General features: G+C 36.8%; 1 protein-coding gene across 1 annotated transcript in view; it reads left to right on the top strand.

Annotated features, from left to right (window-relative positions):
- Positions 1-18605, top strand: part of trappc9 (trafficking protein particle complex subunit 9) — an 851225-nt gene that overhangs the window by 412435 nt on the left and 420185 nt on the right. The window contains exon 20 of the mRNA XM_039737694.1: positions 6317-6470. Within this exon, the coding sequence (XP_039593628.1) occupies positions 6317-6470 (154 nt within the window). The remainder of the gene's footprint in view (positions 1-6316; positions 6471-18605) is intronic.

Here is an 18605-nt window from a genome sequence, read left to right as displayed (position 1 = left end):
AAACGGATTGGCTAGGCAAATATTTGAATATGAATAATAATGTAATCCTGTCCCTTACACACCAACACTGAGTACTTTCAGCCAACGAATTATTCATCAGAAGTGTGTCAAGAAACACTACTGGAGCTCCTTCATACCAGCAACAGTACGTCTTAGCCAATTTATTTTACTTACTTATCTGTCTATTTATGTATGTATTTATATATTTATTTAACAAGTTTGTGTAAAAAAACAGATTTCCCCCTGGGGACAAGTTCTATCTATCTATCTATCTATCTATCTATCTATCTATCTATCTATCTATCTATCTATCTATCTATCTATCTATCTATCTATCTATCTATCTATCTCTCTGTCTTTCTTCCTTCCTTCCTTCCTTCCAACTTTACAAAAAAATGTAGGCAAGTTTTAAACAAAATTTCTGTTAGGTTTGGTGGCGTATCCTCCAGAATTTCTGAGGAGGTCACCAAATTTTGAACTATGCCAGTACTGAAAGGTGCTATTTAAGTAAACATTTATTGATCAAATAAACTGTATCAGAGCCCATAAAAATGCCTTGATTCTCAGTCATGTAGATCTTTGTTCTTAGGATGGAATGATAATGTTATCTTCCTGTCAGTATGCAATTTTTTTTTGAGAATATTAAAATTCTGTGTTTTAAAATTGAGGTATTTATTAATATAGAAGATTTCATTAATATTTCTAGAACTTTTAAGAAAATGGCATCTGTGTATAGCCATCAAAAGGTTCATGTTCAATTTACTAATCAGCACGTATATCTAAGCAAGCTTTTATTAAAGATACAACTTAAATTCAAATTAAAGAAAACAAAATGCACCGGGTCACTGCTTGGATCTTCTGAAAATGGTGACATCAAAGGTTCTGTTCAAAAGAAAACAAATGCATGAGCATGATGTATCTAAATTTAAAAGGGCCTGGACTCTGCTGCTGGTTCAAAGGGGTTGTTTGAATATAATTGTGAAAAATGACTGTTACCTTCTTTTTGTGTAACCCTGACATGCTGATTAGTGCATGTCCTTCTGTTATAGCAGTAGGGCTCTTGCCTTCTATCAAAGTAAATTTGATTTTCATTTTGCAATTTTTTTTGCTTCAGTTTCCATTATCTGCAGCATAAGATGTTTTTGATCTGACAATGCATTTGGTAGACCATAAAAACTATATGTGTTTATGAGTAGAGAGTTTAAGGTTAACACAAGCACATTACTGTGCTATTACTTTTTATTACAGGTCTTTTAACTTTTTCCTTAAATTGCCTTTCATGATATTAAATCAATTAAATGATACTCAAAAAATAAAATTATACACTTTAGGTCCTCTTAACCGCTGATTCTTCCACTACATTTATACTCTCTGTCAAACTCTTTTCAAATTGTGCTAGCTTGTCATTTTCTTTAATCATTATATTATTAGAATCACACTACATACATTCTTTCAGCAAAAATAATCAAAAGTTGGAACCAGGCAGGAGTCATTTTTGAGTGGTTAATATAGCCTGAACTGCCTGCCTGCTTCAAAGAAATGAAAGACTCTAAACACTGCCATTTGGATGAGTGAGAAAACATTTCTCAACTCACATACTAGCCCAGATGAGCTGAAGAAAAAACTTTGAACTATAATGCAAGGAGTTGGATAGATCATTAGGCTCTTTTGGCTATTGGCTGTGTTGTTCCAATTGCTCACCTAGATATTTTTAAAAAATTGTTGAGATTTCCACTTGAGCTCCATGTTACAGTCATTTCTTACAGACATTACCAAACCTCTGCAGAAAGAAGTGCGTTCCGCCTCCAGTCTATATGTTGTGTTTCAGATAGGGTTCCCTGGGGTTCAAATTCATGTCTTTAGTCACTTTTAATTATTTTATTTATGTTGGTATTTTTGTTAATTGTGTGCATTATTCCCTTCTTTTGATCATGTCTATTCATGTAAGCAGCCTTGGCTATAGTCCTTGTGTATTGTGGGTGGTCCCCAATGTGGTGGGGCCACCTGCCAATCACTGCCAGGAACTGCGCTCCACCCCATAAATTCGGAGGGTCTCCCACAATTCCTGGGGTATTATTTGGTGAATTCCTGAGTTTTTGCTGCATCTTGTACTTTATTTGAATTATTGTTTTGTCATTTTGCTCTATATTTTGACAATTCTTTGATTTACTGCCTTAGGACTTGTTTGCCTTGGATTGCCTTGTGTCTCACAATGCCATTTTGCCTTTCTTCTCCATGGAGGTTCATTGCTATTGGTTGACTGTTTTGTAAGGAATAAATCTTTTATAAAGATCCCGTATTTGGCCTGCTCCTGTCTGGATTTTGATAGTTTTACCCATTCTAGTGGGCATTTTTGGGAGTGCTTTTTGGGACTCACTTGCCTTTGCTCTCCAAGTTTGTGACACTTAAATGTGCTTCTCCTTAATTTCCACCAGTGTCCTCAAGTAAGTGACCTCCAACTGAAAGAATTCTGCTGAATCAACTTATTCTGCACACATACTAATTAATTGTGGAATACAGGCACTGGTAAATACAAAATAAACAAAGAAGTGATGGCCCATCCTGTGTGATTCCTATTGGCTAGGATATGTGCAAACTTCATCACTTTTTGGCAATTGAGGGGGACAGAAATACACTTGAATAAATGAAGCATACAAATTAAACTGAAAACTGATGTTACTTTATCAGTGTGGTTATTGAGCCATTAACATCCCATCATATTCAAGTTCATGTATAAAATTGCAAGACTGACCCTGTTGGTCATTATGTTGCCAACTACTGAATGCCAATAAATGAGACTGTTTTCTGCAAAAATTATCATTTGTAATTAGCGATGAGACAGAAAGTCTAAATTAACTCTTTCAGCACTCATCCCTAATAGAAATTAAGAAAGAATATGGCATAGAAGGATACTGGGTGGATTATTTTATTGAGAAATTCTTTGACTTCCAAAAATCATCAGGGCCTGAGGGATCATATGGCAAATGCTGTGACATTTTTGGCATTCTGGCCTTCAAAGTCATCATTCAATGGTTCTTGTCTCAGACACAATGTAAGTGGGTGTGCGCTTTCTTCACGTCATCTTGGATGAGCTTCAACACTGCCATGAGAATCCTCAGTTTAAATCCCATAGTGCCCAATGCATTAAGGCAGCTTACCCCGAAATATGGTTAGGTGTAAGAAGCTTTTCTTCTTATGTAAAGTCTGTGTCACATCACTTGACTTTTCAGTCGCAGACTTCGTTTACACAATCTTAATGAACCGGGTGCGATAATGCAGTTTGATATGCAGAGTCGAACCAGTGTTTGACTCACTCAGTCAAGTTTGTGTGAATGTGAGAGCTGACAACCACTCAGTGCTCAGCTTGAAGTACAATGCAGCATCGATGAATAAGGAATGCAGGCTTTTGGACCTGACAAATGACAGAGGGACTTTTCCATCTTATATTCCATGTTTTACATACTACAACAGAATGGGAAAAAAAAATTAAAAAATGGCAGAGATTGCAACTGAAAACCTTTGCATTAGCACTGGCTCCATCCGACAGCATGTTATTGGCTGTCAGGTAAAAAAGGCAACCTTGCGATACTTTAGAATGTGAAACTGTGGTGGAAAGTAATTTTGCAGTTATATAACATGCCATATCCTGAATTACTAGTTGCATAATATGACATGCTCGGGTAATGAGATTAGCAGCCACAGTCAACAAGTTTTACATCACCTCCGAGTAGAGGTTGTGTAGTGTGACTTGAATTAACTGGCGAATACATCCATTGTTCAGTCTAACTAAATAGCTAATTTGTACAGTCCATCTGAGTGTGTCTGTTCCCAGCTTAAGGTTTGACCATATCAATTCTATTGAAGTCTGGATAGTCTTATCAGTCCCCTTTATATCAAGATAGTCTGACTACAAGAAGTACAAAGTTACAACAACATAAAATACATGTTTGATTTATAATAAAACCTCTGAGGCTAGGTTGCTACTTCAACTTGGCATGCATTACATAAATAATATTCTATGCGCGACCTTAGAGGCTAGGTGCCATTTCCTTAGCGTGCGCCTTTAGCAACCACACATTGAGCCACAGAAAGTATTGGGGAAAAGTGGCCAAAAGAAAATAAAATAGCAAAATAAAGATGTGCTCCTAAGAGATCTGTCTCAAAGGCTGAGAGTCAACAGACTGAATGTCTCCTTCTGGTCCTGGGTGGTTTTATATGGCTGGATCCCAAAAGGGGCAGGTATTGATGACGAGTTCTATCACTCGTCTTTCGACCAACGCTCCCCTGAACAGTGGACAAGCATACAGTGGTACTGCTAACCTGAACAGAGCCTCATAGTGACGTGTGCCTGGCAGTAGATAGACAGGTAGATAGTACTTTTAAAAGAAAACTTCAAAAGCTAAGTAGCTAATGTAACATGTGCTTCCTATAATCCAAGGACTATACTCACAAAACATATGAATATTCAGTACGGGAACCTCAGAGGTTGAGTTCTGGGGCTCAGAAAAGGGCTATACTATTACAACATAGGTTGGAGACAGAGAAGGTGGTGGCAGAGTTAAAAATGCTAAGATTTGCATTGAGCGTGACGAGGATGGACAGGAATAGAAATGAGTACATTAGAGGGTCAGTTTAGGTTGGATGATTTGGAGACAAAGTCAGAGATCTGAGATTGTGTTGGTTTGGACATGTGCAGAGGAGAGATGCTGAGTATATTGGGAGAAGGATGCTAAGGATAGAGCTGTCAGGGAAGAGGAAAAGAAGAAGGCCTAAGCAAAGGTTTATGGATGTGGTGAGAAAGGACATGTAGGTGATGGGTGTAACAGAACAAGATGACGAGGACAGAAAGATATGGAAGAAGTTGATCCGCAGTGGCGACCCCTAACAGGAGCAGCCAAAAGAAGAAGTTGTTGTTATGATGGTGGGCAAATAATCAGTCAGTCTTTAATTAAAATATATTAATAGCAAACTCCAACTATATAGTAGCAAAGAAGGAATTATAGAAACAGCAGAATAAATAGATTGGACACACATAGATGTGTTGTAAAAGGCAAACATGCAAATCTTACATTTGTACATTAAACATCATCCTTTGTATACACCTTGAGAACCTAAAATATAGTACTTAAGGTCAGAAGACAAAGCTCATCCTTTGTAACAAATTTTTGACCATAGAAAGTTCAAACAGTTGACAGTAGTTTGACTTGATGTGAAAAAATAAAAGTGGAAAAGCAAGAAACCCACAATCTGAAAGCCATTACCTCCAGCCTTAACCATGAGAAAACAACCCAGGATGTAATTTATTAACATACACATATTTCAAAAAATCTTTCAAATGCAAAACTCTTCTGAAAATAATTCCTTGTCCAAAAGACCAATTTAAGACCAGATATCCCCTTGAATATATTTCACATGGCATGGTCATTCTTGAATTGTGTCTGATGATCTTTGATGAATTCAAGCTGGATGACTGTCCATTTGAATGAGGACAGATAATGTTGCTCTTATCAAATGAAAGCGGTTCTCACTTTCCAGTTTACTGCTGATGATGCAACTATAATTTCTATATCTCTTATACTTGAATTTTCTACAGACCAAAAATAAGGAGCCGACAGGATCAGTTGATGAAGTGCAGAGAATTAAGGGTCAAGACAAAGAATATTCAGAAAAATAGGCAAAGATATGAAGTTGAAAAAGTCATAGAGTGCCAGCAACTAAAGCTCCAAACAAGATCCAAACATCAAGTTTCAAAACAAATTTTTGTTTTGTCATAACTGTTAATAACAAGTGTCATTCCTTAACTAACATTTCCAAGAGCAATTTAATGCTGTTCATCACCCAAAAGCTTGGATACCAATGACTGAAAGTTGCCATTTTTTAAAGAATGAAGATTTCATGTGTTGCAATGCCAGCAATCACATGACCGGCATCAGACACCATTATTACAAAGAATGTGGTTACTACCATGCTAAAAAAGTGATTAAAAATGTATGAAATAAAATATCAATAATAAAACACCATGCCAAATGAAAGATAATGAAAGTAAAACATATCTACAACAGCTCTTCTGTCAGCGAGATGTATAGATTCTGCTACTGTTTTTGATTTAAATTGATATGTGTGCTCATAATTTTAGAATTGCATGGGTATTTATTGATTTTTGTTTGGATGCCTTTTATTTGTCTTCACTAAAGAGTGCCATGTAAGAATAAACTGAATTAAAATGAATTGAATGGGAACTTGTGACAGAACATTCTTAAAAACTACTTTTTGATAATAGCAGAAAAGTAACTCTCTTATTTTGTTGTTTTGATAGGATGGCTATTCAAGTGAACAAGTTCAATTTTGAAAATCTTCCTCAGTTATCAGAAGACACCTCAAATTTCACCAATCTAAAACAGCAAGAAGAAGAAAGACAACAGGCAAGAGGCTTCAAAATTAACAGCCAGCTGGATATTTGCTGGAGAATTATATCCTTTTAGTACATGGGTAATTTAATGTACATGACTAAATTTATTCTTGACTGGTATTCACTGTCTTGATGTTAAAAGCCTGGCCCCTTTGATGTACAGTGTTACTTAAACGATCTAGCGCTGCTGATATGACAACCATTAGTTACACATGAATTATTGCTTATTTTATTTCATGTTCCACTATATGACTCTCTTCTGAATAATGATGTCACAGAAATTCAACCATTGTTTTAAATCATGCATTCGTTGTTTAGACAGGGAGAAGACTTATTAGCTTAAAGTGAAATATATTTGCATTTTTTCACCACAGTATAGCTTTGCGGTTAAAAAAGAGCAATTTTATCCATCAGGTGGCTGTCTGTTTTCTGTTAATTCAACAGAGTGTTGACCTTTGAGACAGATGGTTATGAGAGTTTGTCACGCTGTGCAGAGAAATTTGTCAGTGGTGCTGAAAAGATCCAAAAAGCTATTTTTCATGCCCTCTCAATGTGTGCTTCTTAAAATTGCAGAAGTATATCTGATTTCTCAGAGAGTGTTCTTATACAGCTCCAGCTGTTAATGTGCACTGCGAGAAATGTCCTCTTTGTTGTTGACCAGTTTTTGATTTGAGAAAAATAAAATCTGCATCATGCCAAATGTGATGGAAAAGAGAGCAGATTGACTGATTTCCAGCTGATAGGAAATGTAGCAGCGAGATGGTGGTTATACTGTACATTGCCACTTCATTATTATACTTAATTTTGATTTAATGTTTCTCTACAGTTTTGTTTACTTAGTGTTAATTTTTATACTGGCAGCTATCATTGCCTTAGGCTGAAGAGTATACTTGAGGAAACATATGGTTGGCGTCATTTATTGTCCTGGGACTAGAAAAGTTCACTGTTAGCAAAGCAACAGTATATTTTACTGTTAATCCTTTACACTTTAGCAATGAAGATATTCATAACAGATAAAAAAAATATGCATTTCATGAAAGCCGTGTCAGATGACACCTTGAATTACAGTCATCTCTCCTTCCATTTTCTTAACCTCTTCAAGCCAACCTTAATTCTCAAGAGGCTCTGATGTGGATTTCTTTTTAATACATTTTCTGAAGTCTTTTTGGAAAAGTTTCCATATTATAGCCAAGTGAAATTAACTGGCTTTATTATCATACCATTCATACACAGTACTGCAGCATATAGTGATGCAAAATAAAATCCCCCTGGACTACAGTGCAACACATTCAGAAAACACAGGATGAGAGCAGGGCAAGTAAAGAGCTATACAGTCAACCCTCGTTTATCGCGGTTAATCCGTTCCAGACTCTGCCGCGATAAATGAATTTCCGCGAAGTAGGATTCTTTATTTATAAATCCAATATTTTCGCAGTTAGAGCATAGAAAACCTGTTTACGACCTTCTAAATACAGTAATCCCTCCTCGATCGCGGGGGTTGCGTTCCAGACCCCCCGATAGGTGAAAATCATGAAGTAGAAACCATATGTTTGTATGGTTATTTTTATATATTTTAAGCCCTTATAAACTCTCCCACACTGTTAACATTATTAGAGCCCTCTAGACATGAAATAACACCCTTTAGTCAAACGTTTAAACTGTGCTTCATTACAAGACAGAGATGGCAGTTCTTTCTCACAATTAAAAGAATGCAAACATATCTTATCTTCAAAGGAGCACCGTGAAGAGCAGATAATTTCAGAGAGAGCGCTCGCTAAGAAAAGCAAACAATCAAAAAATCAATTCCTGCTTTTAAGTATACAGAAGCACCGCGATAAAGCGGCATTTTGTAGAGGAGCGTCCTATCTTCTAGGCAAACAGCCACTGTGTAAACAGCCCCCTCTGCTCACACCCCCTCCGTCAGGCAGAGAGAGTGAGAGAGACAGAGAGAAGCAAACAAAACGCCACGCGGGAAGCATATCTTATAGCATTGAGGAGTTTTAGTTAATATGTAATACATGCTCTCATTGGGTAGCTTCTAAGCCATCCGCCAATAGCGTCCCTTGTATGAAATCAACTGGGCAATCAAACTGAGGAAGCATGTAACCTAAATTAAAAGACCCATTGTCCGAAGAAAGCGCTAACCAGCAAAAATTCGTGATATATATTTGGATGTGCTTACATTTAAAATCCGCGATAGAGTGAAGCCGCGAAAGTCGAAGCGCGATATAGCGAGGGATTACTGTACTATACTATTTATGATGAGACCAGCTAACAGTAAAGACAACAGTAATCACAGATGTACTCTATATAAATAGGCTATTAAGAGCAGATCTGAGGGCAAGGGAGCAGCATAGAGTTGAGAGTCTGGACAGCCAAGAATTAGAAGCTGTTGCAGAATTGCTTTGGATGCTATGGTACTTTCTGCCAAATGGAAGTGGGATGAAGAGACCATGTAGGGATGATAGTGGTTTTCCACCATGCTACAGACTTTGCAAATACAGAGGTTGATAAAGATGTATTTAATAGAGGGTAGAGAGGTCCAGTGATCTTTCCTGCTATGTGCATTATCTACTATAGGACCTTGAGGTCAGAGGCAGTGGAGTTTCCAAACTAGACTGTGATGCGGCTGGTCAGAACACTCTCAATGGTGGCCCTGTAGAAGGTGGTAAGAATGCTGGGAAGTAGGCTTGCTTTCTTTAGCCACCGAAAGAAGTGGAGATGCATCTGCACCTTCTTGGCTAAAGAGGTGGTGTTAAGTAAGTAATCAAGTAAGGTCAGGTGCACAACAAAGAATTTTGTGCCGTTGACCATTTCCACTGCATAGCCATTGATGTACATAGGAACACCATAGACCTTTGTAAATTCAGCAATCCTCTCTTTTGTCTTGACTGCTTTAAGAGATGGATTGCACTTGCACCAGTCTGACAGTTGTTGTCTTTCCATTCCGTAAGCTGACTCATCCTAATTGCTGATGAGACCCACCAACTTTGTATCACCTTTCAATTTAATAAAGGTGTTAGAGCTATAGATAGATAGATAGATACTTTATTAATCCCAAGGGGAAATAAACAGATGTGTGTTGAGCACGCAGCTTTGAGGGGTACCAGTGCTTAGCATGATGGTGCTGGAGATGATGTTTCCAGTGCAGACTGCAGGGGTTCTTGCAGTTAGGAAGTCCAGGATTCAGTTGTATAGGGAAAGGTTTTAACCTAGCAGACTCAAGACTCAACTTCCAAAACTTCTGGATGAGGATGTTGAATGCCGAACTGAAGTCAATGAACAGTATTCTAGCATAAGTGTCTCTTTTGTCCAGAAGGGACCGGGTCAGAGTAGAGTAGATGATCCTCAGTGGAAAAGTTCAGTGAACTGGAAAAGGCCCTGTGATGATGGAAGTCCAGCTGTGTGTGTGTGTGTGTGTGTGTGTGTGTGTGTATATATATATATTATATATATATATATATATAAATTCAATTAATCTATTGGAAAGTGCCTGAACTCTTTATTCATCTTGTGGTACTATGACTATACAAAGCCATTTCTAAACTTATATAGGTAAAGATAAGACCACGACAGCTAGGAGACTGCTTAGTCATCCTATAGACTGTGTCAGAGTAAGCAACCTAAAGTTAAAATTGAGTCCTTTGTACTATAATAGTAATATTTACATACTGTGCATATCATTGTTATGTAAGTGAGTGTATTTATGTATGTGTGTGTGTGTGTGTGTGTGTATCAATAGCATCCAGTGTAAGGCAGGAACTAATATCAGATGACACTAAAATAAAATGCTGTAGTAGTAGTTTACAAGGTAAAATGATCAGAGCTGGTCTTGTGTTTCCATTGATTCTTTATGTAATTCCTTTACTCTTTAAGATGTATTAATTAATACAATTCCAATAATTAAGGGTAACACCATTTCATTTCAAATGCATTCTGTCTTTTTCCATTGTCCTTCACAAGAATCAAACACAAAAGGCATTCTCTTTCCTTTATACTTATCAACATGGAAAGTCCTTGCTTTACTCCTCATTGAAACATTAGATTTAGAAATGCCCCAATAAACTTTAGCATTCCAAAGGCAGGCTGATACAATTTAATTGCAAAGAGAAACCTTTCCAAAAGTCATGAACTTTCACAACCTAAAAATCAACTGATCAGAACAAAGATCATTCCTTACATGTAGTTTTTCATGACTAGAATGAAATAGCACTGCATTGAACACTGCATGTAAAACTAAACTAAAGTAGAGTTGGTGCAAACTAATCCATTCTGCTCATGCTCTAAAAAGCCATAAAGAATTGTTTTTATCATGCTCTCCACGAGGGCTCCAAGTTTGACTTGGTTAGAGTTCAGCCAGGAAAATATGAATGGTCTCCTTATCAGGCAACACATTGGGTAGAAACTTAATAAATATGAAGAATGTCGTCAATAATGATCTATTACAGGTTAGTGTAGAATGACAGCAATTTGCAATTTATTATGTACTTGGCAGATAGCGTTACCCAAGGCGAATAACTTAGGATGCATTACAATTTTTATATCATTCATTTTTTTTTTTTTGCAGTTGTAGCACAGACAGATTGAGTTGCATGGTGAGTTGAAAATAAGGAACTAGCAGTGTTATAGTTTTAAATCCAACACTCTACTCCCTTCACCACACTCAAATGTTCAAATACATGGATGTGATTAGTATGGTTCTATTTTTTATGTTTTAAAGTACTGGTTCAACACCCTGAAGCTTCGACCAACACACCCCATTTGTTTTAATCTCTTTGCTTTTATTGCTGGATTGTGCCTCAGGGTGCTGTTTCTGAACCCACCAAAACTGCCACATCTTACTACTCATTATCTAGAAATGTGCTGAAAACCTAGCCCCTTCTTCTCCACAGTTATGCTTACTTTGCTTTTTCTTTCTTACATTATTTTTTCTTCTTTTTCTTCACTTCAGTTTACCAAAAAGATCTGTGTCAAGTATGTTTATGTCAGTCGACGGATGAAACAGGAGGTATCAGTGGATTGATCAGTACCATTGTCAAAATCACAGGAAACACAGAAAAACGTTTAGTATAACTCACCACTTTAAAGCACCAGACCTATTCATGATTGCACAGTAGTGTTGGACCAGTACTAAAATTTTAACTCCAGTATCTGTACCAATTTTTGAACCTCAGAACTGGTACCAAAACAAACAACAGATAATTTCCCAACCCACCACCCCCTGTCCCCCAGGGTCTCTCAGCAGCCTTACAATGGCATGCTTCCCTGTTCCACCACACAGTCGCACCCCTATTTGTCTTTCTGCACTCTAAAAATAAGCACGATGAGAGTTGTCTCCTTTGGTATATCCAGCATATGTGTGGAGGTGTTTCCTCCATGGGGAATTGTGCTGGATATAACATGTATGTTTCGAACAGAGGGGTGAGTTGCAATTGAGCTAATAAATGACTGAACATGAGGTGCTTGAAGACTATTTTTTACTTCTGGTACCAAAATTAAGGAAATGCTCGTACCATACAGTTTTAAAAATTTGGGTTTTCAGTAATTGCACAGCATAGGTTTGCACCGAGAATGACAACGAATTCCTGTTTGTTGGGATCAGAACATGTTCTCCTCAGGTCTGCTGGGGGTTTTCTCTGGAAGTGATTCAGAGTTAGAATCTCTGGATTGCCACACCAGTTTGTCTTAAGTTTTTCCTATAGGTACATAGTCACTGAGGCAATCCATTTTTATTTTCTTTGCCCCAGAGATAATTGTTGTGTTCTTGAAGCAAGGGACCACCAAATCTCTCTAAGAAATGAAGATGTCACTAAAAATGCCAGGTGACTGGTCAATAAAGGTTTTGAAAATGCATCCTGAAATATTCCATCCATATTAAATGCTTTATGAAAATTAAAAAATCCTCCTTATGTTGTCCAAAGAATCACAGAAGGAAGAATTGTGATGTACCAGGCAATTATGTATAAGAAATTTGCTATTGCAAGCACAGAAACCATTTGGTTTACCTACAATAAAAATTGTGGATGTAACTGCATTAGAATTGTTTAAGTTTGTAAGACCTGTGTCTAACTGTAGTCTGTGTGAAGTTTGCAGACCCTTTTTTCTGTGGGTTCCCCCTCTGGTACTGCAGTTTTCTTCTGACCATTCCCAGAGATTTGAGGGGTTGTGTAAGTGGACCCTGTGATTTTCAGGGTTAATTCTTGCTGCAGTGATATGGTCCAGCCCCACTGTAGACCTCAAATGAATTATTGAACTTTGAGATTTTGAAGGTATTTTTAGCTAATTGATATTAATATAAACGTTCGTGTACAGTATCTCATTGTTATGTATTTTCAGTGTTTGTTGTTTGCTGTATCATTTGAGTCACAGTGGCTGTTTTGTTAAATTAGTATTTTTTTCATTTAGTCAACAGAAATGTTTGGTGTTTGCTACATTATTTTAAAGATGAGTTCAAATTATTTTAAGAACTTTTCCATATTTTCTACTCAGTCTACAGAGCATGTTTTCTCAGAATGTATGGAAAGTTTGAGGCTGTGTTTTGATAGATAGCTGCTACTGTGCTTTAAATGAGACGGGTCTTGCTCTGTAAATAAGAGCATATAAAGTGAATATGTTTCCATCCCGAGATGACACAAGTACTAAAATGAAATTAAGATGTCTCTCTTTGCATCCGTCTATGTTTTTTTATTGCTTGTTGTCTGAAACCAATCAGCCTAGGGGCTCTCATTGAACAATGATGAACGTTTTATCTTCCTTCTATTTTTTAATGCAATTTTATGCTTTTCAAAGAGATTGGTCCTTTTCAGCAAGCATCTGCCATCAGCATATGGATGTCATAAAAATAAGGAGGCTTTTCCTGTTTTGCAGGATTGATGCTTACTGAGTTATTTATTTGAAATCATCCTGCGTAATCAATTTCACAGTATTGGGTGCAAAGCAGGAATATATATATATATATATATATATATATATATATATATATATATATATATATATATATATATATATATATATATATATATATATATATATATATATATATACTATCAGTGCTTACATTTGGAGAGGAAAATTTTCAGTTTCCTATTTAACCTAATACACACATCTTTGAAATGAGATTGGAATACTAGACTAGCTGGAGAATTATCCAAAAAAGCACATATGAACAGTGCTGACTCCACACAGGCAAATCCCAGATCTGCATGACGTCATATGTCAATATAGAAGAGTCAATTGTTTCATTACGCATACCTTAATAATTTAGTTTGAGCCAACAAACTGAATGGTTTGTCCTTTATATCCGTTGCTCTGTTTTGTACCTTCAGCCAATCAAAAATGTCCACTAAATAGGCAAAACATGTTAAATGCAATCGATAGATATGATTTGTAACAGGGTTAATTGTATTGTCATGGAGACATTTTTTTCTTATCAGGATATGTTTCTTTATAGGGACCTGCTAAGCCACAATTTTTAAATCCAAAAGAATTTCTTTTGAAAATCTCATAATCGCTGCAGTGTTCTTGACGAGTATACCTACTGTTCATTCATTTGTTTCAGAAGCCTGATTATTTCAGAATGCAACCACACTGGGCCTGAGGCCATCCTTGTAGCATCAGGCATGTTAGTCCATCATATGGCACACTCATTCATATTGGAAGACTTGAATATGTTTAGACTTTATCAGAGACATGGGGAGAAAGTGAAAGCTCCACACCGGCTGCAACCAGGAAGCGGCAGTGCTAACCAATGGCCAATGTGCCACTCCCATTTTATTCTTCTTGGGGAAATTATTACAGTGGAAAAATTTCAAACAGTGAACCGTATCTGCTTAATTTGATTAAGCTTTTCAATTCAGTTTATTCTTGTATTTATATTTACTGTATATGTTGTGCAGGACTAGTGATGAGTGAAACATAAGTTTTGATTCTCATGCTGGTGACTTCCCAATTATGAAATGCAAAACTTCCTAAAAAAAAAAGTTTACTTTGATGGTTTTACGTTTTTGTTGGAGTGGAACATAAGGAATATTTTTGACATGTTGCATATTTTTCATGCAAAGACAAAGTATAACATATCATCATGCACATTACTGTACCCTGTTAGCTAGCAATCACCTTATCCTAGCTGAGGATATGCACACTTCTGGTAATTTTTTTCCTACTGGATATCTTTACTTAAATACTAAATGACAGTAGATTAATGTGGAATTTGTGCATGAAATCCCACCCAGGCAAGAACTAAACACCTTTCTTCTTGTATGAATGGCCTGAATTTCACTGGAAGCAAAACAGAGCAAAACTAGGAATTCAGCTTTGTGCAAATGATTTTGCTCACCGAACTCAAGACCAAGAACTGACTATTAAGGAAATTTACAGTGCAATGTTGATTCAATACAGGATAAAAATAAGCTACTTTACCAGAATACTGTGTCCTTCCATTTTCTAAAACCACTTAGTCTGTTACAGGATCACATACAGCCAGAGCCCATCTCAGAAGAATTGGCAAGGTCCATCCATGTATCCTCTTACATAGCTAGTTTAGAGTGAGACATAAATGAACTTAACATTTTGATCTTAAGAATCACTACAATAATCTGATGAATATGTCCTAAGTTTGCTTGTGTTAAATTCTTTATGCTGCATTTTGTATTGATGTTTTAATTGAATAAGCTTTACCAAATCGAACTATCATTGTTATGGCAGTAGTGTAAAGTAAATGTAAATTATTGTGCAGCATTTGTGTCATGCCTCCCTGGATTTAGGAAACAGCAGCGTTTACCACTGAAGCACTGTGCGGCCCTGCCAAGACATATAATGGTGGTAGTATTGCCACATACTTAATACAGTTAAATTCTTATTTGAACACACAGCCAACACGCAACATGTTGCTGCTTGCTGACAGTGTCATAAATATTTATTAAAATATTTGATTTTCATGAATAGAAAAAACAAATCAGCTTAGCTAATGTACTTCTTACTCATGTGTCTGTGCTTCTGTTACCTGAAACCTTCTGGAAAAAACATTGCATGTTTTCATAGACATGATAAAAATTCTTCTTTTATCATAGGATGTGGAAGACAAGCATTCCAATTCGAGTCGGTTCCTGCCTTATGCATTCCGTTTAAAGGTGACCAGATTTTTAAAGTTCATGTGAAAGTTATTCTTCTCCTTACTATCTTGTTCAGTTAGACTTATCCAATGAATAAGCAACTGATTTTTTCTATGTACCTTATCTGTTTTTAAGATATTGATTAAGAAATATTGCCCTGTGTCTGGTTTCTTAGAAATTCTATGTTCATTTTCTCTATGATATGTCTTATAACCAGCTCAGAGCCTCCATGTCACATATTTTCCATCGAACATGCAATTTGTAAAGGTATTTACCATCAGTGTACATCTGGAAAAGGAATTAAAAGTAGTGAACACACAGGTCTAATAAAGACACACCAGCCTTTATATTGCATGATGAGATGGCTCGTTGTCAGGTCGCATGTGCTGGTAAGACGTACTCGGCATAGCCATACAGTACATAAGCTGACTCTGCACTGGGACACCTTGCCCAAGGTTATGGATATATTCACAAGATTTTAGTGTGTTGTAGTTAGTGATTTATGGCAAACATATTTGTAGTTGTGTTATTGACTAAAACTTGCATTTTTGTTTTGGTTTTAACAAAAGTTTAGTTTTGACTAAACGTTTAATTTTCTGACCTGTCATTCTCTGCCCTCAAGGCAGTCTCTTTCTATCTCTTGCCAGTACATTTTCTTATATCAGGACAATAAAATTTCTTTCTTGAGTTTATTGAGGCTTGCTCCCCACAGCTTCAATAGCAGGTACTCGCATCTCTTGAAACAAAAAGTAAAGTATTTTTTTTCCCTGATGTTTTTGCTTGCTCACTGCCACTGTTACCAAATATGCACAACACTAAAGCACACATATTCTTCACTTCTTTCTGTTTTGATCCACCACACAACACTCTGGATAATACTACTTAAAAGGTAGGCTCATTGTCATGCCATGGCTCCCCACAGCTATCAGTACCTTCTATTTCCCAGGGCATTGATAGTCATAACCGAGGATGGGCTAGAGCAAGTGAGGACACAACAGCAGATATCAGCGCACAATGCTTTTATTCAATCAAAGGCGGTGTTCAAAAAGTGTAGTACAGAAAGCCTTCAATAAATAATGATTAATAAAACAGTAGTGTGCAGACAATAAAATGCAATAAAGTTAATAAATATATAAACAATAACATCACAGTCTGAATCATCTTTCTTTCATCATGTTCCTAATGCCTTCTGTCTTTTTCTTTCTCATTTTACCCTCCTCACTCATCAGGAACGCTCAGCAGGGCTGAGACCCTGGGGAATGCACTCCACACTACGACTTACAATCTAGCCACCTTCTGTTGGCATCTTCTTTGGTGCTCTGAGCCCAATTTACTTGTTCTTCCATCAGTTCAGCAGGACCCATGGAGCTAATGACATCTACTCTACAAAATCAGCAGGGCTGATCTGCCCATGAAACACCTTTGCCATGCTCTTCCGAGGGCTTCCCTGACAGCTTGTCTCTGTCCACTGGCACTTGCTCCATCCAGATTGTGCTCTCCTCTTTTCCCCCTCAATTACTTTCTTTCTCCTTTTTTTCCTTTCCTACTTCTTGTTAGTGTTGGTGATTTATATGATCCACAGTGCACTATTCCATGTAGAAATCACTTTCAGGGAGCCATTCCAGGTAGCACTGGGCACAAGAAAAAACCAGAAACATCCCTGAACTGGGTTCATTCATGCACACACCTACTCTCCCACTCACATGGCTATCTGAGCCAAATGAACACTCTGGTCTTCACATAAGACAAATTAACATGCTGTAATTTAAAATTGTGAAATATAAATCTGCAGCAGACATTATTGTAGGGAATAAAAATCTGTAGTGTTATTGTTCATTTTGAAAAAAGTTGGTCTTTATGAAATATTTGATTCTTTAACTTATTTTTGTGTTATAATCTGAAAACTTACTCTGCATTTACTAATACAAAGAAATAAACTAAGAGAAGTTCAGGGTTGCAGTTAAGTAAGTGAAACAGACTTGTTGAAGATGCATTCATTCAACTTAACACGCTTTAATTTTTTTTTGCAAAAGTAGCTACTGGTGATATACAGAAGTTTCCAACTCTTGACCAGAGCAGTAAAGGAATTAGAGTAGGACTTGATGTGGTGTCTGCAGACATCAAATAAAACTAAAATGTAGAAGCTTTCCATTATGTACGCGAATGAGAACAGCTAATAGTCCACAAGAGCACAAAATAGACACCTCGACTCCATCGCCCTTAGCAACTTTTGTGTCATATTTATCAAAATCCATTACTAACCATCAGAATCAGTTTTTGCTCCATTGTGACTGAGAACATAATAGGGAATGGCTACAGCAGTTCACAGGGGTTAATATTTGATCACAGAATGTGTGAAGCTGATTCTGTGTCTTCTTTCTGGGAGCTGTCAGGCAAACGTTGTGCTATCCGCACATGCCAAGCTCTGGCAAGCTTTAATAGACTAGAATAGAGAATATTGCCAACAGACTGATATGAAGTTATCAGAGGTGTCAAGGTAGTTTATATTCCAAAAATTAAGTCCAAAACCAGGCAAAATTTCTGTGCATATTCAATGGATTCTGAAACTATTCGGATTCCTCCATTTTCTTCACACTTTATTGTGTTATAGATTTAATTTTAAAACGATACATTTGCTATTTTTTCCCATCACTCTACATTTAGTGACCTATAATGACAAAGATAAGGAATGTTTTAGATAGATAGAACTTTTGTCCTCAGAAGGGCTTCCAAATTTATTAAAATCAAAAAATGAAATCTCTCATAAGTCTTTACACTCTTAATTCTGTACTTTGTAGAAGCCCCTTTAACAGCAATTACAGCTTTATGTCTTTTTGGGTAAGTCTCTACAAGCTTTTAACACCTACCAGTTTATCACATTCTTCCAGGCAGATCCTGTGAGTGTCCATTAGATTGGATAAGAAGCATCTATAAACTGCCACCCTCAGGTCTCTGAGCACGTGTTTGGTGTTGTCTTTTCTTTATGCTTCGGGTCATTGTCTTGCTAAAAGATGAACCACCACAATAGTCTGATGTTACACACACTCTAGATCAGGTTTTCCTCAAGAACCTCTCAATATTTGACT

The sequence above is a fragment of the Polypterus senegalus genome, chromosome 15, assembly GCF_016835505.1.
Source record: "Polypterus senegalus isolate Bchr_013 chromosome 15, ASM1683550v1, whole genome shotgun sequence".
Lineage (NCBI taxonomy): Eukaryota > Metazoa > Chordata > Cladistia > Polypteriformes > Polypteridae > Polypterus > Polypterus senegalus.
Note: the sequence above shows the minus strand (reverse complement) of the source record. Positions and strands in the feature narration are given on the sequence as shown.